The 22,992-nt window shown below is 36.5% G+C and overlaps 1 protein-coding gene across 2 annotated transcripts; it reads right to left on the bottom strand.

Moving 5' to 3' along the window:
• Nucleotides 1-1,816: 1,816 nt before the first annotated feature.
• On the bottom strand, nucleotides 1,817-21,581 carry nop53 (NOP53 ribosome biogenesis factor). 2 transcript variants are annotated; one of them, XM_059330487.1, is made up of 12 exons: nucleotides 21,349-21,581; nucleotides 18,880-18,956; nucleotides 17,125-17,227; nucleotides 15,368-15,570; nucleotides 13,020-13,075; nucleotides 11,693-11,788; nucleotides 10,243-10,344; nucleotides 8,098-8,280; nucleotides 6,374-6,549; nucleotides 2,643-2,709; nucleotides 2,185-2,261; nucleotides 1,817-2,070 (listed from the first exon to the last, which is right to left on the bottom strand). In XM_059330487.1, the coding sequence occupies exons 1-12, from the start codon at nucleotides 21,552-21,554 to the stop codon at nucleotides 2,010-2,012; spliced, it is 1,407 nt and encodes a 468-aa protein (XP_059186470.1). In that variant the 5' UTR covers nucleotides 21,555-21,581; the 3' UTR covers nucleotides 1,817-2,009. The 2 variants fall into 2 exon arrangements, with proteins under 2 accessions (XP_059186470.1, XP_059186471.1); XM_059330488.1 differs by having other exon boundaries at nucleotides 1,817-2,021; nucleotides 2,233-2,261.
• Between the last annotated feature and the right edge of the window lie 1,411 nt (nucleotides 21,582-22,992).

Raw genomic sequence — 22,992 nt, 5'->3', positions numbered from 1 at the left:
CTGTCTGGGGTTTTGTTTTTTTCATCTAGAAGATAAAAAAAAATCATTAATCTACTTCAATTTAACTCTACTTAAAAGTAATCTAATTGTGGAGATTAAAAATGCATATATATTTTCATTCTATTTTGCTCTGGAAGAGCAAAATAGAATGAAAACAGCCTTGTGATGGGAAAAAAAAGATGCTGTAAGTGATTAACTTTTCATATGATGAGCTAACCCTTTGAATCATGCAAGTTTTATTTAGTAGATGGTCAAAAATTAACCTTTTACTGTAGAAAGAAACTGTAAAAACGTTTACAGTCCTTGAATGGTTCATAGGTAAAAAATGCTTTCTATAAAAAGTTTAAAAAACTAAGCTTATTACAATATCCGAATTAAAATTAGACACCAACTCCTTTAGAGAATGTTTCTCACTGTATTGACTTACAGGATCGTTTTCCCCCTTTTGTTGCATGTTATCCTGGTTGTCATGGCACCTCATTCTTTAATTAAACATTACATCCTAGTGTGAGATTTTAATGCACCAAGGATAAATTATAGACTGTATAAAATAGTAAATGTAGTCACCATGACGTAGATTTTGAAGCCTCAAGTTTGCCATTTTGGTCGTTGCCATCTTGGTTTTTTGCAACCAGCAAATGTGCCGTTTTGTGAGCCAGTAGAATACTATAGTGGTTAGCTGGGGAAGCAAAGGGAAATAACTGAAAAAGAAAGGCTCAGAGCTTCTTTTAGTCCAACCAAACACTCCATTAAAAATGTCTTGTTCAATTAAATTACTGAAAAACAGTTTGAAAATGTCCAATTTTTAAGATAAAAACAAATGGTGACCTGTGGTAGGGGGTTGTCAATCATAAGGTTGCCCCGCCCTAAAATCATACCCTGCTTGATAGTCAATTTTACTCTAAATGGGACCATAATTTACAACATTACCATGCTTCTGTGAGCAACCGATGGAGTCGCCCCCTGCTGGTCATTAGAAATAATGCATGTTTGAAGCAGTTGGCATCATTTTTCATTCCTGGAGGTTACCACTTCTATAAATCACCAGGTTTACACATTTGACATTGCAGTCATGCTAAGAAATATCAGGCATAATGACAGCTGATATAAACCGAACCAATATCTGTGTGTAGATGCAACATTTCATGCCTCCTATTAACCCTTTGATGCACAACATGGGTCTAAAGTGACCCAACTGAGTTTTTATTTTCTTTGCAATAAATTAATTTCATCATTCAGTATTCCAGGTTTTCCCCAATCAACTTGTTTTTGATCATCATAGATCCTAATGTTACGTTTTCATTTCTTACTTTTTGAATAAAGAACGTTTTTGTATCACTACGCTTCTAATGCACAACATGGGTCAAAAATTTAATTATGGGGTTATTGTGTGTATAATTTTAAGGAAAAACAAATTTAATCAATTTTGGAATAAGGCTGAAACATAAAAAAATGTGGAAAAAGTGAAGCGCTGTGAATACCTTCCAGATACACTGTATGTGTGACAAAATGATACATAAATATATTAAATATATGAGTGTGGAAAGTAACTATTTGAAACAAATTACTAATATTATAGTACAAGGTCATTTAATTTTAAATCAAATTTGGATGAATGAGTCATTTTTGACCCATGTTGTGCATCAAAGGGTTAACAGAAGCTGTAAGTCTTTACTCATGTATGAGCAGTGACACAGTAATACTCAGCAGATATAAAAACCTTTTCCTGATACGGGGTCATATTACACACACACTGAAATGTTGCGTGTGAAAAGTAAAATATTAAACATGCAAGACACACACCAGTACAGGAAACGCTGGTAACCAACACATTAAATTTTATATAATTGATGTGACATTAATTTGTGAGCAGATGTAATCATGTGAAGGGGTCAAACAGGCCCTTAACAGTCATTAGTCGTATATACACGGTTCCTTAATGGTGCGTTTGTGGCTTTAAATGCAGCGAATCCATCTGGTGTGGAGCTCCTGAGGTCTGTGGGCCGGCACTAAGTGATCTCTCTAAAAGCCCTCTTCTCCTGATACTTCACCTTGAGTCTCCTCTTGAATCTAAGAGATGGGGGAGGGAGGGAAGAGACACATTAAAGTCAATACACACCATATGAATCTGTATTATTGCTACCAGTCTGTGAGCTGTTACGTAAGAGAAGCAGAGGTCCTTACTTGGCTCGTTCTCTCGGTTCGATCAGGTTCCTCTTCTGCAGACTCTTGAAGCGATCCTTGAGGACGCTGCCCTCTGGCTGCAGGGTGGCGCCATTACAGGAGACAAATACATGAGGCAAATGTCACTCAGTGCTCAATCCCCACCCAAATTATAAAGTCCTTTTCACACCACAAAAGCCGATTTAAGTATTTTTTCAGAGACATAATGGCAGCAGATAAGAGAGAAGAGCTGGGAATTTTCACTGGCAATTAGATCATATAAAACTGTAATGATCCCTTTGGGGAAAAGTGGGTCGTAGCAGTATTAGTGAAAAGGATAAAGCTTAGAATAAGACAATACAGAGTGCTGAAGATAATACACCGACTAAATGAGCCAAAACTCATTACAGATAAAGACTCCGTGTCCTGGCTGGCCGAGGTCACAGGATGGATGAGCTCGTCAACAATGAGTGACGTACCTTGAGTTGTCGCAGGGATCCGGCCAGCTCGTCACTCAGCTGGACCTCCATGTCCTGAGCCTTAAACCTGCAAGACAGGAACAGGTTTTATGCTTTTGCAAGAGTGAACATAAGTGGGTCCATAACCATAACAGAAAATATCATTTTTGTTGTTACAAATGGGCACTTGAGATCAAACAAAAGCTGAAAAACTGATGAGTGTTTCCCCTAAAACTGTATTTTTAAATGCCTTACCAGTGGTGGAAAGTAACTAAGTACATTTACTCAAGTCCTCTACTTAAGTACAATTTTGAGGTACTTGAACTTTACTTGAGTATTTCCATTTTATGTATCTTTATACTTCTACTCCACTACATTTTAGAGGCAAATATTTTACTTTTTACTCCACTACATTTAGCTGACAGCTTTAGTTACTTTACAGGTCGGGATTTAACATAAAATAAATACATTTAAAGTGATTTGACTTGTTGTTTTTAATTAAACCATGTAACAGTATATTAAATAGTTAAAACGATCCCTAACTTGATCAAATTACATTTGATTACTTGTGCTGCTTACATAAATACATCATAATATTAATCCAATAATATACTTGATATCTATAAAACACTCTGAGTGGGTCCATTCTGCATAATGAGTAGTTTTACTTTTGATACTTTAAGTACATTTTGATGCTGATACTTTTGTACTTTTACTTCAGTAAGTTTTGAATGCAGGACTTTTACTTGTAGTGGAGTAATTTCATAGTGTGGTATTAGTACTTTTACTTAAGTAAGAGATCTGAATACTTCTCCCACCACTGTGCCTTACATATGCCAATTGGAAACCCTGAAAGCAGCAGTTGGAAATGTAACATAAATATTAAAAAGGTGGTTGAATGAACCAGTTTTGTTGCAACTTCTGAAGTTGTTTTATGTTGTCAAATTTGTTTGGCTTTAATTAATTACAAGTTCAGGTCAGAGTTATATAGCCCTTCCTCTCTGCAGTCGTTAAAACTCAGATACAAAGACCTCAAGTGGCATTTAAGAGCTTTCCACAGAACACAGTAAGTGGATTTAACCCTCTGAACACCCTGTTTTTTACTCTTTTTACATTGTACTCACTGTGGCCTGTATTTCACTGCAATATATATAAAGTCTTGCAGCTCTATGGAATCAGAACAACCATGGTTAAAGGTTTTTATCGGAGTAAAATATAGTTCATATAAACACAAAACTTTCCACAAGTGCCATGAAAATTAGAGGGAAAATTGGGTCTCCACATGTTATAGAACCATTTACAGTGCATTTCATCTTGTGGATCTAACCTGGCCCCTGGTTTCTGGTAGTAGTTTTTGCTTTAAGTTGCTTACTGTTTTTTGCTTAAGATTGCTACTCTGCTTGCTGAGGCTCTGTGCTTTATTTGTTTGGTTTAGTTTAAAGTTAAGTTCAGTTTTCAGCCCCCCACTGCACAGCTATTTTACCTGAAAAGTGTCTATTAAGTGGCTTTTGTTTACAAGTGTCTGGGAGTGGCCTGTCCCTTATAACTCTGAATTTAGCTGGTAATTCTTTAGTGCATTTCATCTTGTGGATCTAACCTGGCCCCTGGTTTCTGGTAGTAGTTTTTGCTTTAAGTTGCTTATTGTTTTTTGCTTAAGATTGCTTATTGTTTTTTCTCCTGTCCTCTCCTCTCAGCTCTGTGTAAACAGCCTGCAGTTCTGTCTGATTTTCAGTGAATATTTGTCACGTTACCGTTCAAATGGCTTGAGATTCAGAGGGTTAAACTAATATGGATTTTTTTTTTTAGGTGGCTAAAAGTTTCTCAGATCGCTGTCTTTACAGCCATAATGCTGGTGGGCCAGCACACTGGGGAGAAAGGCAGAGGAGGCAGGAGGAGGTAAAGATAACAGGGAACATGAAACATGATGAGAGGAGTTGATGGAAATGCAGCAACTAGATGTTTGTGTCCTCAGATCCCAGGACTCTGTTCACTCAACAGCCTCCTGAGCTCCTTTGTGTTGTCTTCACATTCCCATAAAGGAAATACTGGGAGCGCAAGGATGAGATCATCACAGGACACAAACTATCCTTAACTACCTCATTACTTTAACATAAACTAATTCAAGTTCAGTGTTTTTAACAACCTGGTCTCACAGGAATCTGTGAAATAGCCACGGAATCACTCAAATTTCCGTGAAACTGACACGGATTTGGCTACAATGCAAGTTAATGCCAGTCATATCCCGTGGCTATTCCAACATACAAAGTGATTATGTACATTCACTGAGTGAATATTTAGAAAATAAAACATATATTTCTCGCTAGAAATGTGATCAAAATCCATTTTTATGCAGAAACTAAGTCAAAATATTGATTTTTTCACTAAAAATGAGAGAACTGTCCGCCATGTTTTTTGTTCTGACCGCTGGGACCTTGAAAGTCACGTGACTTGGAACAAACCAATAGGAACAAATATCCATGGAATAGCCACGGGATATGACTGTCTTTAACTTGCATTGTAGCGAAATCCGTGTCAGTTTCACGGAAATTTGAGTGATTCCGTGGCTATTCCACGGATTTTGAGTTAAGCAAATCCGTGGCTATTTCACGGATTCCTGTGAGACCAGGTTCCTTTTTAAATATATATATTTTAAACCCTCTGAACTTCAAGCTGCATTTTTCTGCTCTTCTTGCATTTCATTCACCGTGGCCTTCTATTTCACTGCAATATAATTTGGATCTCTTTATGCTATACATATTGAACTATTTGCATTTTTACAACCTCTCCTGTCCTGTCCTCTCCCCTCTGCTCTGTGTAAACACCCTGCAGTTCTGTCTGATTTTCAGTGAATATTTGTCACTTGAACGTTCGTCTCAGCAGAATCAATCATGGCTTCATAGTGTCTCTGAGGAGCAGAATTTAATGTTTTTAACAGGATCTAGTTATTACAAACAGTTTATTTCTGGAAACGTTTTAAATGAGTAGAATAAAGTGATTTTGACAAATATAATTTTAAGCTTCGTTTGTTACTTTTTCTAATGGAAACATTCGTAACCTATGATGTTCAAGGAGTGTGGGAAAGCTTTTTTAACAGATTTTTTTAAACAGATCTGTTAAGGAAAAAAAAAGTTTTAACCGGATAGAGGGGTTCAGACAGTTAAACTAGACAGTTTGAACAGTTGCGTCTCATTTTCTGAGAAAAAAAAAGTTTGAGATCATGTGATTGTTCTTCCAGATAATGCAGGGTCTAACTTGTGCTAAACCATAAAACTGAAGTTTAGCTAATGACAGAGCTTTTTTATGACTGTTTTGATTTGATTAGTTACAAAAAATGTAACGTTTGTTTAAGTAAACCTTATGTTTAAGTATCTAAATCATTACTTAATTGTTTACTTGGTTAATTTTGAATGACTTTGTTTGTTTTAAAGTAATGGTAACATTTATTTTCTAGAAAAACTGTTTAGTTAAATGTTTAGTGTTTTGCTTTCAAGACTAATGCCTGTTTTTCTGTTTCTTAAAGGTTATCAACCTATTTCACACCACTCTGCATAATTCTGTATAAACCACCAACCATCGTCAAGAAAATAAAAAAACAAAGAAAAAGTGGAAAACGAGTTGTTCCTTTGCATCCTTCGCATACTGATCAGGCAGTTTTTCAAGTTCTCAAGTTTCTCAAGGCAGAGTTGTGGTCAAAAAGAAGACAGAACTGGACAATATTTCAGAGGCAGGTGTGAGGAGTGTCAGGTGTTTACTTGAGTTTGCCGAGACGTCTGGGCTGAGCTTTCTCTGCCTCCTGGTTGTCCTTGCGTATTTTCTGTTTGTCCTTGGTGTCCTGCTCCTGCTGTTTGATGGAGGTCTTGATGGAGCGAAGCTGGAAGAGCTGCTGCCGCTGGTCACTCCGGTGTCTGTTGGCCTGTCGCCTTTGCTCCTGATAGGGAAGAGGAAGAGGAAGAGACACGGTGAGGAAGACCGCTCGATGCTAGCCTGGCTAACACCAGACTATTCTCAAATGAGATCTAGTCTGGAAACCAGCCGTTCATTTCTCCGTAGAGGAGGTGTGGTTTACGATCCTCCGGAGCCGTTTATTGGACGCTTAGAATGTCTATCAAAGCGTCTGTAGGTAGCTCTTAGCCAATCAGATCAGTTATACCAGATGACGTAGTAGAGCAACAGAGATGGATGTTTACATAGCCGGACTAGCCCATCTCTACTTTGAGACTAAAATGCTCTATTCTGCTTCTGCAACGTTTTTTTGCGTTTTTTTCACGCTTTATTCCCCCTCATGTCATTCAGCCACACACATCCACTGATTTTATGGGCAATAAACAAGCTGCTGGGGGTCTCTGGGGGCTCCGCTGTCTCCCGGCTGGTAGCCAGATCACCGCCGTTACGGTAGCGCCGGTGATTAGCGCAGCTAGCGGCTATTAGCCCCGCTACCGTAACGCCAGTGATCTGGCTACGAGCCGGGGGACAGCAGAGCCCCCAGAGACCTTTCGCCTTTCAACTTCCGCTCTAAACTATTTAAAACACCATCTACAGCTAAAGAGAGTTTCGCGTCTGCAGCAGCCATGTTGGATCTGTAAGAAAACTACAAGCTTCCAAGTGCCGAGTAGTATGCATCATCGTCTCACCGTCCCTCCCCGCTCTGTGATTGGATCCTAAAACAGGGCTAAGAAACCTCCCTGGTTGCCAGACTGGATGGAGGTTTGAAATGAAATTCGAGCGTGCAAGGCAGTCTGGGTATACCGGCGGTGACTTTGCACATGCGTGATTCATTTGCAGACTGGGCCGCTTGTGAGTGCTTTGGGACAGCGACTGTTACTTGTTAAGAAGAACAGGAAAGAGTCTCCAAAAGTCTCCAATCACACCAGAAAAAAAAGTCTCTTTGATTTGCCAAGTTGGTTAGCCGCTACAAAAGTACTTGTAAGGGCAAGGGCGTAACTTTGAATTGAACATTAGGGGGGTTGAGATTTCTGTCTGTGAAGGTCTGAGGACATCTTTAACTTATATTTATATACAGTATATACAGTACATACATGTGTATGGGAACAGAGGTCGTGGGGAACTAACTAGTGGGCGGAGCCAAAACACTCAGCCGCTTCACAAAAAGTACTCAGTGGAAACACGCCTAATGTCAATTTTTTGAGTGCTTGGTGGAAACCTACACAAGTTACAGTTTTACGAGTTGCAACATAAGTTTCATTTTGAATTAAGCGATTCAAATACTAATCTGGGGATTCCAGTTCCAGTTCGTTGCTACAAGTGTCCAACATTTTTCTCCCAGATCAATAAATCTTACTTTGCTCAGTACAAGCCCTTTATCTGAACACTTATTCAATTCTCAGAGAGATCATTTTTAACACTCCAAACTTTCATAAGGATGTGTACGATTCAGGACATAATTTTTAAAGAATGTTACTTCAGGAATCTTTTGGTTCAGCTGTTTCTACTCAACAAGTCTTAATTGTGCCAGTACCTTCACTTTGTCTGCCCTCTCTTTCTTCCTCTGTCTCTCAGTCTTCTTCACTGACAGCGTGATGGCTCCCACTGCTGCTCCCTCCTCTTCATCAGGAGCTGCTGCTTCATCTTCATCATCCTCCTCCTCCTCCTCCTCCTCCTCCTCCACCAGGCCTTCCACCTGTTCTCTTAATATCGTCTCCTGCAGAAAACACAAACATGCATTTACTTAGATCAAAAGATTCAAACCTCCACATCATTAATCGTCTGACGTGTGAATGTCCTGCAGGCAATAAAAAAAACAAAAAAAAAACAGTTTCTCATGTAATATTTTCACTTACTGCATGTGAATATTTCTGCATTCTGGGGTCACTAAACAGCCTGTGCATAAATTGTGCATCACTGGAAAGTTGAGACTCCAATTTCATGTGTGATGATGTTAGTCCATGCCTTTCATTGCAGTAAGAGCATTTTTTTAAAAACTTGACCCGACTATAAAACGAGCTGCTGTGAACTCGAGGATAATCACAGCCTCGTGAAACTTTACAACCACAAACTAGAGACCTGGAGCATTCAGAGGACGTGCAGCTCTCCTCAGTATATTGACAATAGGAGGGTTTCTCAGCAGTTTAGAGCAGTAGTTCTCAACCTTTTTGAGTCGCGACCCCCAATTTAACATGCATGTTGTCCGCGACCCCCACTCACTTTATATTTGATTGTTACTTTTGATCTAAGTCCTTGATACAAGTTTAAAGGTCCATTCTGACCTCCTGAGTGTGTAACAGTCAGCTTCAAGCCAGAGACTCCTTGGAAAGTAATAACTTGATACTTTGGGATTTGACGGAAAAGACACAAAATTACCCAAAAAATAATCAATTTGACCGGAAATTACCAAAAAATGACATAAAATTAAGCAAAAAAGGACTCAAATTGACCCCCAAATGACAAAAAATGACCACAAAAAGACACAAATTGCCCTAAAAAGACACAAAATGACCCAAAAAAGACGCAAGATGACCAAAAAAGGAAACAAAATGACAAAAAAACAGACAAAATGACCCCAAAAAAAGACATTAAATGACCAAAAAGACTAAAACACATTAACACATGAACACTTTAACACAGTGGAGACAGAGCTGACTTCCAAAATGATTTGCTGACCCCCAGAAATCATCTCGCGACCCCAATTGGGGTCCCGACCCCAAGGTTGAGAACTACTGGTTTAGAGAACAGAAGTGCTTGTCATACAATCGCTGAAAATACAGCGATGAAACATTTTCAAACCAAATCAGAGCATGGATTGTTCTATGTTGTTCCAAAGGTCTTTGTGTATTGATGTGATATTCTGGAGGGTTTTTTGATGATGTGTATCCGTTCTCTCATTAAATGGTATCAACACAAAAATTGCTGCAACAACTTATGAGACATAGTTGAGCATGGAAATGGACTTCAGAAAGCCAAATATTAATGTCCTGAACTGTTATACACCGAATAATAAGTCATGTTTTTTATGACCAGAACAAGCTAACACAGTGCTGAGCTGCATCTCAAATTAATCTCCAGGTTTCAGATGATGTGCACCACTTCTATGTGGCATTTACTGTTCACCCTAAAAACCCACTGCCCCAAACCCTCAATTCTAAATAAAAAGGGGCAAAATAATAAAGAGCATTAAAAAAAAAAAAAGCATTTAAGTTCAAAGCGCCATCGGAGGAATAATCTTCCTTTAAACATACGATCATTGACGTCTTTTCATAGTTTTAAATATGCCCTGTCTTCTTATTTTGAGTTAAACTGCACATGTTTCAGATAATGTTATGTCATATTTTTTTATTTTTTTTATTTTTAAAAATGCAATTTCAATTTACAATAATATTATGTCACTTCTTTCAGTTTTACTAGGCTAATGTTATGGCCAACTTGTGGCCATTGAGAGGTTGTGATTATTCTTGTGTTCATTTTTTATTTGTTATGTTTGTGTTGATGCCTGTTGTCTTTGTTGTTGTGTGTCTGTAAATTGTTGAGTGTTTTGTTTTGTAATGTACTTTAGGACCCCCTCGAAAACCAGAGGATTCCTCTCAAGGGGTTTATCTACTCAATAAAAAATTCTGATTTCTGATGATAAACAAAAAAGTGATGGAGCAGCTGGAATAATCATCTGCACCTCTGTTGCCGTGTCGTCTTTGTTGACAGCCAGCTGTCTCACGATTTTGTCTTCCGCCTTTTGTTTCTTGACCTCCACCTCGTGAGCCTCCTTCAGCAGCGCCTGTGTTCAGAGGGAGGGAGGAGAGAGTCAGTCATTAGGACAAATTAGGACAAAAATAATTAGCTTTTTTTTTTTTAAAAAGTTCAACTCAACAACAAATCACAACACAACTCCTAAAATGAAGCCAGGCTTTGGTTGCCAGGCAACCGAAGCCAGGCTTTGGTTGCCGGATATATAGATATAGATATATATATATATATATATATATATATATCTATATATCTATCTATCTATCTCTCTGACAGCTTTACCAGAAGAATGTGAGTCAGAAAACAAATTCTTATGTTTCTATGTATAAATAATTTCTGTAGAGTGGAATCTGTGGCCTCGAGCGCAGTTTCCAAATGTATTTTTTGACAAATTTCTCTTCCTCTCCACTCTATCTATGACATCCACTCTAGCCCTTCCATAAGGTAATACTGGGGGTCATTTTTGCTGAATAATTTCAAAACCGCTTGATGAACGCCTTAGAAAAGTCATAGCACACTTGTCATGGCCGAGCCGGTCGATTTGATACCTTTTTAGTGTACACTACCGGTCAAAAGTTTTAGAACACCCCAATTTTTCCAGTTTTTTATTGAAATTCAAGCAGTTCAAGTCAAATGAACAGCTTGAAAGGGTACGAAGGTAAGTGGTGAACTGCCAGAGGTAAATAAAAAAAGGTAAGGTTAACCAAAACTGGAAAATAATGTACATTTCAGAATTATACAAGTAGGCCTTTTTCAGGGAACAAGAAACGGGTTAACAACTGAACTCTATGGAGTCTTGGGCTATTTTGTCCATTTTTGAATTCTTTTCATGTCTTTGTAAGTCATTTTGTGTCTTTTTTTGGTCATTTTGTGTCTTTTTTTGGTCATTTTGTGTCTTTTGGTGTCTTTTTTTGTCATTTTGTGTCTTTTTTACTCATTTTGTCTTTTTTAGTCATTTTGTGTCTTTTTTTGGTCATTTTGTGTCTTTTTTTAGTCATTTTGTGTCTTTTTTTGTCATTGTGTCTTTTTTTAGTCCTTTAGTCCAACAAAAAATGTGATTTTGAATCTTTTTTTTACTTTCAAAACACTATCATGCTCAATAAAGAATTTTAAATGTTGCAAATGTGCATTAATTTCAGAGTACACTGAGACATTAAACTGCATCATTTTCAATTAAATTCTGGAAAAGTTGGTGTGTTCTAAAACTTTTGACCGGTAGTGTACGTGTGACCAAAACTCAGGGAGGAGAAGTCGACTGGAAAAAAAAAACACTTAAGAAATGGAAGAATTACAGGAAGAAGCCCGGTGGATGGTACATATTATATTATTATTATTATTATTATTATACATATTCTGCCCTTACAAGCACACTCAATTACCTGATGGGACAGGAAGTCTGGGTTGTAAGATCCTCCGGGGGCGATCACCTCCACCGCCGGCAGCACCGACGGCTTCTCATTCAGCTTCTCTGGCCGCTGAAACAACAGGGATGCAGAAACGTTAGTCAAACTCAAAACAACTCGCATATATTAAATATTAGTCTCCCCGGAAACAACATGTTTTTGATAACATCTGGAGACCTTTTATGAGTTTTATAAGACATGATGCTAATGTTGGTAACTTGCTTCAGCAGGAGGCTCTGAGGGAGCAGAATGTTTATTTGGTGATGATGCTTTGAGAGACACCCTTGAAATCTGTCAGTGTTATAACTATTTTCAGTATTTGTCTATATAACTAAATTTAAATGTGTGTATATATATATATATATGTTTTGTTGTTGTTTTTTCTTTATTGTTATGTATGTATGTTTTTTATTTTTTATTTACTTTTATTTATTGTTTTCATTTATTTATTTGTATTTAATTTTTGCTTTATTTACATCTTTATTTTATTTTTTTATATAGGTTTATTTAGGAGGGGATGGGAGGGAGAATAGGGAGAAAAAGTTTGCTTTGTTGCATCTAATAATGTCTTGTTTGACTAGCTGTAATCTGCAAACAAAAATCTAATAAACACGTTTAAAAAAAAATATATTAGTCTCCCGCTAGCAGCTCAGAAAGCTGAATTTAGCCTTCATGTATAACTTAAAGCTATTTTCCTGAAATTATTTTCTATTTTTTTCTACATTAAGTGCAGATACCATTAAAAAATGAGATTAAAATAAAGTAAATTACCTTTAGTACAAATATTAACCATGAAATTAAAGTAAAAATATGTCAATTAAAATAGTGGGACATTACAGATTTTTATACAGTATTATTCAATTGCTTACAGTGAATTTAATGTACAAATAGAAAAATAGACATATGTTTAAAAAAATTAGGGCAGCTTGCCGTTTTCTCACAGTTAAACTTTAAATTGAATGGAAAAAAGTAAAAAAAAAAAAATTATTTATGAATTAATAATACATTCCATTTATAAAGCACTTTTCTAGACGCTAAGAAGCCAATATTACATTAACTAAATTAAATGAATTAAATTAAACCTTCAACTTCAGATGTAATGACAACAAGCAAATATTTATTAATTTTCAGAATTTTAAACACTTTTGATGCTAGATTTTTTTCATAATGCCACTGTGAAGAAATAATTTAACAAAATATTTTTAGAAAGCCAACAGTGATGCACAGGGGTTAACTGTAGATGTAGATGATTTTTTAAACCTCTTACTGCAAATCTTCCACAAAAACTAACATCTGTTCTCACCTTTACACGCTTCTTGCCCGTCTGTTGAAGGTACCAGGGGTCAGCTGGATCTTTGGCTGCAATAGAAAAAAAAAAGTTAAGTCCAGGTGATCAGGACTTGAGTGCAAGAGTCCAAATGTTCAGTCTAGATCGGACCAGGCGGCTCTGAGCATGGAAGCCACCAGGAAGTGCATAAAGCCTGCAATTCACCGAAAATTCCAGCAGGGGGCGCTAAGTTTGGCTGCAAAAGAAATCTGCCCATTCATTTCAGTGCTAAATTTGAAAACTTCTCACTTGATTTATTACCTCAGAACATTTTTTCAGGGACAACATTATGGTCTCAATCGCTAGTAAAAAATCTTCTTCAAGACAATTTGATGTCAATAGTTCTAATAATGGCCCCATTTAGAAGAAAATAGAAGATAAAGAATCGTATGATTTGGGGCGGGGCTACCTTTGATTGACAGGTCACTGACAAGGCGAGCCGTCACCAGGAGAGAAGCAGAGCAATGCGTATCCACGGCAACGTGTCAATAAAGTTATATATAACGTTATATAGATAGAAAAGAGGACGTTTACCGATTTGGTCTCATAACTTTGACCCTTTCACTGTATTTTCACTTAATGACAGTTTATTTGAACGTTTTGTTCATTAAAAATGTCTTGTTCAGTATTTGGTTGGACTAACAAGCACTTTTACTATAGTTAAAACAAATATAGCCACTAATATATATGACAGAAGAAAATAAACTTTAACAAAATTTGTTTCCTGTCAGTCAGCCACTATAGAAACCTTTTGATACTTTATATCAACTAACTACGCAGTATGCACTCGTTATTATTTACCGTTCGTTTTTAATTTTTACCGTTCTACCTGTTATTTCCTGTCACTACCTTTCAAAATAAAAGCACCCGTTTCACACTGGACAGCACCTTTTCAAAATAAAAGCATCACAACATTGTAAAACACCTAGAAAATGTACAAACATGAAAAAACAAGCTCTATAATACAAAAACACCAATATGAACCTTGCTAAATGTCATTTACAGTTGTGTTTAAAATAAATGTTAAAGTGATATAGTTATTGGAGTATTTACTACCTTTTACTGCTATATTTGATTTACTCCACATTAACAGTCTCATCATAACATGTGTTCTTATCAGTAGCAGCTCAAAACCAGATAATTTACTGTATTTTATAAAGCGATTAAATTAATATTGAGCAGAATTTAGTTCAGAGTTTTTTTTAAATAGGATCTGGTTATTATAAACAGTTTATTTTTGATGAAATTTTACAAGTGACATGTAGAAGAAAGTGATTTTGACGGAAATATCACAATGTTAAGCTTTGCATTGTTTACATTTTCTAACGGAAACTTCCATAACCTATGATGTGTTCAAGGACTGACAGAAAGCAGAAACATTTTCACAATTTCTTACTACGATAAACAGTGTATTTTTGCGATATTTTAAATAAAACATACACCAACTTGATGGTGGGGTTCAGAGGGTTAACTCATGTGGACATTTTAGTAAAGAATATATTACAAGTTTCCCCATGTTGACATTAGTATGTGAATAAACTCTTTCCTTCTCATGTGTCCTCAGATCCCAGGTAACGTTCACACAACGTCTCCTGAGCTCCTTTGTGTTTCTTCACATTCCCATAAAGGAAATACTGGGAGCGCAAGGATGACATCATCACTGGACACTAAAACACTGAAGATTCTTCAAAAACATGCTGCAATAAACTAGAGATTTTATTTAGTATTGCATTGTTTAGCGTGGCAATATATCAATTCATGGCCAAGTATTGATATTTAGTGTTTATTTAGTGTCAGTATTTGCTGAAATTGTTGAAATAACGCTGCAAAGTTCGGCTTTTTTATGTTTCATTCAAAGAAATTGAGAGCAGTGAAGCTTGTTGTTTTTTGAAAGTTTGATAAAATGCTGCAGTTGTTGTCGTCAAACATGTTTGATATCAGTTCAGTTCAGTTTGACTGGATACTTTGTTGGTCAGTCTGTGGGTTTGACTCTCATTGTGGAGAAATAAAAAGACTGAAGGGAGGTGAACAGACTGAGAATTTTATCTTATTTGACAAAACAATTCTTGATTGAATTTAATTTTGTGGACACAAAATGCAGTTTAACATCTAAATCGCAATATATTGTATCGCAAAATTATTAAAATCGCAATAATATCGTATCGTGACTCAAGTATCAGGATAAAATCGTATCGTGGGGCCGATACTCTGATTCACACCTCTAGATTTTATGGTCACGATTCACTTCAACTTTGGATTTAAACTTAGATTTCCATGATTTAAATTTAAAGTTAAGAATTCAGATGGTAACAGTTGTAACTGACCCTCCTGTCCCCAGATGTCGTAGTACTCTCTGTCTGGGTTGTTGTTGGCCTCCGTCACAGACTTCCTGGTCGTCCTGGTAACCGTCCGTCTGTTCAGCAGCAGCTTCTGCCTCCGGGGCACCACGCCTCTGGCCGCCAGCTGCTCCGCCTTCTGGGCGATGCGCCGGAGCTTCTTGGCGTTAGGCTGCTGGTGGGCCAACACACTGGGAGAGATAACAGAGAGAAGGATGATGTTAATACAGAAACTAGATGATTGGAGCAGTTTGATCTGAACACCCTGTTTTTTACTCTTTTCCCATTGTACTCACTGTGGCCTGTATTTCACAGCAATATATAAAGTCTGCAGCTCTGTGGAATCAGCACAACCATGGCTAAAGGTCTGAACAACTCAAACATTTTATTGGAGTAAAATATAGTTCATATAAACACAAAACTTTTCCAAGTGTCCACAAGTGCCATAAAAATTAGGGCGTAATTGGGTCTCCACATGTTATAGAACCATTTACATATTTACAACCACTACCTCCAACCTCTCCTGTCCTCTCCCCTCTGCTCTGTGTAAACAGCCTCTCCTGTCCTCTCCCCTCTGCTCTGTGTAAACAGCCTCTCCTGTCCTCTCCTCTCTGCTCTGTGTAAACAGCCTCTCCTGTCCTCTCCTCTCAGCTCTGTGTAAACAGCCTCTCCTGTCCTCTCCCCTCTGCTCTGTGTAAACAGCCTCTCCTGTCCTCTCCTCTCAGCTCTGTGTAAACACCCTGCAGTTCTGTCTGATTTTCAGTGAATATTTGTCACGTTACCGTTCTAATGGCTTGAGATTCAGAGGGTTAAACTAATATGGATTTTTTTTTTTAGGTGGCTAAAAGTTTCTCAGATTGCTGTGTTTCCAGCCATAATGCTGGAGGGCCAGCACACTGGGGAGAAAGGCAGAGGAGGCAGGAGGAGGTAAAGATAACAGGTAACATGAAACATGATGGAGGAGTTGATGTGAATGCAGCAGCTAGATGTTTGTGTCCTCAGATCCCAGGACTCTGTTCACTCAACAGCCTCCTGAGCTCCTTTGTGTTGTCTTCACATTCCCATAAAGGAAATACTGGGAGCGCAAGGATGAGATCATCACTGGACACTAACTATCCTTAACTACAGGTGAATTGTTTACACAGAGCAGAGGGGAGAGGACAGGAGAGGCTTTAAAAATGTAAATAACATCAATCAGAATCAACATTGAGAACATTTGTGGCACCTGGAATAAAATGGATTGTACAAGTACAACATTTTCAAGATATTTCACTATTTTTTCCTCCTTTTTTTATATAATTTTACTTAAAGTGTGTTATACTGCACAAAAGACGTTTCTGAGCTGATTGTGCTGATTCCACAGAGCTGCAGGATTTATAATATGGAATAAAAGGCCACAGTGAGTAAAATGTAATTAGAACAAAAACGCCCCAACAATGATAGATAGATAGATAGATAGATAGATAGATAGATAGATAGATAGATAGATAGATAGATAGATAGATAGATAGATAGATAGATAGATAGATAGATAGATAGATAGATAGATAGATAGATAGATAGATAGATAGATCTGGCAGATCTGATAGAAGCTGAAGTTACAGTGTTGGGGTTCAGAGGGTTAATAACTGAATCCATCTGCCAAAAATAACATTTGAGAGCCTGTTGGGCTTCGTTTCTCCTGATAATGACTTTTTAGTCACGTTTGTTGATTCTAGAGGTCAAAGGTCGAGGTGGATACTGACTCTTTGGGTGCTGGGACGAGGGAGTCGTGCTGCAGGATCAGGTCTATCCTCAGAGGACGCTGCGCTCGGCCTTTCCTCGTCCTCCCCGCCGCCGGCTCTGCTTCTTCACATGAAACACACATTATATTGATTTAGTATCAGGAACACGTTTATTTACATAACGATCAGGAATGGTTCAACTGGTATACACACTTGTACTGCTTAGTGCAGGGGTGGGCAATTCATTTTCCCAAGGGGCCACATGACCAACACCACGAAGGTTGCAGGGGCCGGACCAAAACTCTGAACTAAATTCTGCTCAATATTAATGTAATCGCTTTATAAAATACAGTAAATTATCTGGTTTTGAGCTGCTACTGATAGGAACACATGTTATGATGAGACTGTTAATGTGGAGTAAATCAAATATAGCAGTAAAAAGTAGTAAATACTCCAATCACTATATCACTTTAACATTTATTTTAAACACAACTGTAAATGACCTTTAGCAAGGTTCATATTTATGTTTTTGTATTATACAGCTTGTTTTTCATGTTTGTACATTTTCAAGGTGTTTAACAATGTTGTGATGCTTTTATTTTGAAAAGGTGCCGTCCAGTGTGAAACGGGTGCTTTCATTTTGAAAGGTAGTGACAGGAAATAACCGGTAGAACGGTTAAATGAAAAAACGAACGGTAAATAATAACGAGTGCGTAGTAATTCATATAAAGTTGATATAAAGTATCAAAAGGTTTCTATAGCGGCTGACTGACAGGACACAAGGTTTGTTAAAGTTTATTTTCTTCTGTCATATATATTAGCGGCTATATTTGTTGTCTTAACTATAGTAAAAGTGCTTGTTAGCTCTAGTGCTAATGCTTGCTATTTTTTTCAAAATAAAAGCACTGCGGTTATATTGATTTCTAATTTCTGGGTAACCTCACGCGGGCCGGACAAGGACAGCCAACGGGCCGGATGTGGCCCGCGGGCCGCCCAATGCCCAGGTCTGGCTTAGTGCATAAAACACCATCTTTAAAAGCAAGCTATAAAAAAATATTATACATTGTATTCTACTTTCATTGTACTGATTGTTTAACCTGCATCTAACCTTATTATTGATATCAAATACTAATTAATTTTTTTATATTTTAACACTTTAAATGCCAGGTTTGTGTCATGATCGACCATTTTTATAGACCTGGCTACAATCACAGCGGTGTAAATAACTTTTTGTTATGAGTTTGTCATGTCTCATTCTAGATGTGATTAAAGATGACCCATGATTTTCATTTATTTGAAGAATGCTTGTGTGTATGTGTGTATAAATCACATGTTTTTTCTATTATGCTGAATATGGTCAAATGAAGCAAGCTGGTGGAAAGCAGTAAAAATGATCAATTCCAAGGCCAAAGCTCAGATTGACACCAAGATTGAATAAAATGCATGTATTATGCTTTAACGCAAGTGAAAATTGCATTATGAATGGGTTTCAATGGCTCAACCTTAAGAGTGGAACTATTGTTTGTACCAAGTGTATTTTAGCCTTAATACAGGAGCCGAGCTGGAAATAACAAGAGCAAATAAAAATGCACAATCTTGCCAAAATTCATGCCAAATGCATGAACACAGCCAAAACTATTAACAAATGAAGAATGAAAAGCGTGTAAAAATGCGCCCAACCTGCCCTGAGGGTTAACATAAGGACGTCAGAAAACAATTATCAAAGTGCTGCAACTGAAGGAAATGGCTCTTCGGTTACTTTTGTTCCATATTTACCTTTCTGTTCAGCTTTCTTTGGTTGTCCAACATCCAAAAAGAACAAACTGTCATCTGGCTTCTCAGACAGCAGACCCCTGAAATACACAAGAAAAATAATAAAACACATAAAACACTGTGTTCTTAAGAGTTATAACACTTTATGTCAGCCCATGTTGACATTAGTATGTGAATAAACTCTTTCCTTCTCATGTGTCCTCAGATCCCAGATAACGTTCACACAACGTCACCTGAGCTCCTTTGTGTTTCTTCACATTCCCATAAAGGAAATACTGGGAGCGCAAGGATGACATCATCACTGGACACTAAAACACTGAAGATTCTTCAGAAACATGCTGCAATAAACTAGAGATTTTATAAGAGGTGGGAAAAAAATCTTTGGCAATATTATATCCACTCGTAGCCGACAAGTATTGATGTATAGCTTTCTGACGGCCAGCAGGTCAGCAGTATTCTCGCTGTTTTTTATGAATATCCTGGTATATATATATATATATATATATATATATATATATATGATACTGGTATCATGTGAAACTAGGAGATCTAAGGATCTATCGGCACCATGTGCGTCAGGATATCGATGCAAAGTTCAACTTTTTCAATGTTTCATTCAAAGAAATATATCAATTCATGGCCAAGTATTGATATTTAGTGTTTATTTAGCGTCAGTATTTGCTGAAATTGTTGAAATAACGCTGCAAAGTTCGGCTTTTTTATGTTTCATTCAAAGAAATTGAGAGCAGTGAAGCTTGTTGTCTTTGAAAGTCTGATAAAATGCTGCAGTTGTTGTCGTCCAACATGTTTGATATCAGTTCAGTTCAGTTTGACTGAATACTTTGTTGGTCAGTCTGTGGGTTTGACTCTCATTGTGGAGAAATAAAAAGACTGAAGTCAGATGAACAGACTGAGAATTTTCTACTATTGGACAAAACAATTCTTGGTTGAATTGAATTTTGTGGACACAAAATGCAGTTAAACAGTTAAATCAAAATATATTGTATCACAATACTCACTATATCGTGAAATGCTTAAAATCGCAATAATATCGTATCGTGACTCCATGAAAGCGGATTACTTCTTCATGATGTCATGACGTAAAAACAAAGCAACCCTGAGTCCTGTTGTTAACTTCCCTCTAAAGTTCTGGTTTGTAACTCTGCTAGTTCTGTTTGATGATGATAGAATAAGTACAACCGGACATAAGGTCAAATATATTTAGTCTAGAAATACAGAACTAGCAGGAATCATCATTTTACCTCTCTTATGTATTATTTTCAACTTGTGTTCACATTTGCAACACTTAAAATTCTTCATTGAGCATGAAAGTGTTTTGAAATAAAAAAAACAACATCATTTTCTAAATCAGACTTTAAATTTATTTTGGGGCTAAAATGTTAATCCACTACATCAAAATGAATAAATAATCATCAGGTCATAAAGGTGAGGTTGTGCTGAAAAAAATGAGAAGATAGTTCTCTTGGTCAATGCAATTGTTTGTAAAACTATTTTCTGATAACGACCAGGTTTATTAATTCATCTGTCACCAGTTTATTTATTTAATTTTAACTGTACTCATTTCAATCTCCATATAGTCTTGTCCCTGATCTTGTATGTACTTTAATTGATGTTGAATGTGGTGTTTGAGAATTGTGGTTGATTGTTCTTATTGTATCATGGTGCTGCCTTCTTGGCCAGGTCATTCCTGACAAAGAGATTTTAATCTCAGTGAATTTTACCTGGTTAAATAAAGGATATTGATTGATTGATTGATACCAAGACTGCATGGTAAACGGCTTTTAAGTGGGAAAATTATTTTAAATTTGTATTAAAAAAACTGAGAATATAGCCCAAAACTCCAAAGGGTTAACGGATACCCAGAACTAAAGCTGTCAGCTAAATGTAGTGAAGTAGAAGTATAAAGTTACATAAAAATAGAAATACTCAAGTAAAGTACAAGTAGCTTACAACTGTACTTCAGTAGTACTTGAGTGTTGTACTTTCCACCACTGGTTTCTTGGTTTAAATACCAAATTGCAATAACTACCCTCAATACTGGGGAAAAAAAACCATAATATTGCTCTGCATTCACATTGATGGCTCAACTCCTGAGATATGTTCTGTACTGTTGTTGTCTCGACTGTGTGTTCATGCTGTTTGTTTGTTTGTTTGTTTATGTATGTTTGTCTGGGTGTGTTTATGTGTTTGTCTAAAATGGGTATTTTGAATTGTACATATTTTTCTTTTTATATTTATATTTTTATAGACTTAAATGTCGCACTTACTGGAGAGCACTTTGAATTTTGTTGTACATGTGACAACGACAAATAAAGACCTATTCTATTCTATTCTACCCGGATACAGCCGCGTGTCCGTGGGGCTTAAACTTTGAAACTAACAAACAAACCCAACCCTGAGTCCTCAAGGAGAGAATCTGATTTTGTTGTAGTTTCACGTGTTTCCTCTCACCCTGTGGTCCTCTGCTGGTGTCTGACGTCCTCCAGGAACTCGTCTACGTCATCTATGTCGATGTGTTTGTTCCAGTTCTTCTTCTTGTTCTTGTTCAGTCTTTTTCTCCGCGTGCTGGCCGAACCTTCAGCTCCTGGAGCGGACTTTAAGTTGATAAAACCAGGCTGAGAAGCCACCACGCGTTTCAGCCTCCTCCTGGCCGCCATGATGGACAAGTTAAAGAGAGAAAACACGTTTCTTCTTCTTCTTCTTCTTCTTTTGTGGCGGAGGGTCGGCGGCAGCGCCCCCTGCAGGCCGCACAGGGTACTGCTGCAGCATCTCAATAATAAGAATATCAGAGGAAAGTTTAGGTAACACTTTACAATAACCAACTAAATAATGTTTATAGATGGTTTATAAACCAATTATTAACCATTTACAAAGTGCTTTACATATTTAATCGTTAAATGTTTTCAACCAATTTATTAAAGGTATATGAATCATTTCAAAATCATTAACATACTTAATATGGAGTTAAAAATATTAAAATGGGTGCAACTAAAACTATTTATAAACAATTAATTATAATTTAATTGTTTGTTAATGGTAAAATAAACTATAAATGTACATTAATAGACATTTTTATAAATAAATATACATCTATTTGCCATTAATACATGATTAAGTTAGTTAAACATTAATACATTATGTATTTACCATTATAAATGGTCTATAAACAGTTTATAACTGATGATTAAACATTAATAAACTATCTGTTTACCGTTTATAAATGATGGTTATTGTAAAGTGTTACCAAAGTTTATTTATGCCGGTAATTCAATTCAAAAAGTGGAAATAACACATTACAGAGATCCATTACACACAGATTGAAATTACTCCACTACAAGTAAAAGTCCTACATTTAAAATTTACTGAAGTAAAAGTACAAAAGTATCAGCATCAAAGTGCATTTAAAGTATCAAAAGTAAAAGTACTCACTATACAGAATGGACCTACTCAGATTGTTTTATATATATTCTAAATATATTATTCATTCTTTTTATACAAGCAGTGTTTGGATGTTCTCAAGGTAGGGCATTTTAACTCATTTTAACTACTTAATATACTGTTATGAGGTTTAATAATAAAAAAAAGGCTTCAAATCACTTTAAATGTATCATGTTTTTATGTTAAATCCTGACAAGAACAGTAACTAAAGCTGTCAGCAAAATGTAGTGAAGTAGAAGTATAAAGTTACAGAAAATGGAAATACTCATGGAAATAATGATTACTAGTAAAGTACAAGTACTTCAAAATTGTACTTAAGTCCAGTACTTGAATAAATGTACTTGGTAGCATTTCTTTCTAACCTCAAACCATTCAGTCAATATGATATATGGATATGTTTTTGTTTTTATCCTTGCATTGATATCTAGATTAGATTTTACAGAGCGAGTCAGGAGTGTTTTAGCTTTACATTTCCATGTGAGATTTATTACTGCTCATTTATGGAACAGTGGCATATTATTTTCCATCCCACATCACCATATTGTACTTTTCATGCCACTACAAGTATCATAATAATAGTATAATATATATATAATAATATAATAGGACATTATATGTATTGTTAATGTGATAAATCGGATGTAAACACTGTGCAAT

The sequence above is a fragment of the Centropristis striata genome, chromosome 4 (assembly GCF_030273125.1).
Source record: "Centropristis striata isolate RG_2023a ecotype Rhode Island chromosome 4, C.striata_1.0, whole genome shotgun sequence".
Lineage (NCBI taxonomy): Eukaryota > Metazoa > Chordata > Actinopteri > Perciformes > Serranidae > Centropristis > Centropristis striata.
The sequence above is the reverse complement of the archived record's forward strand: the minus strand, read 5'-3'. Positions and strand labels throughout refer to the sequence as shown.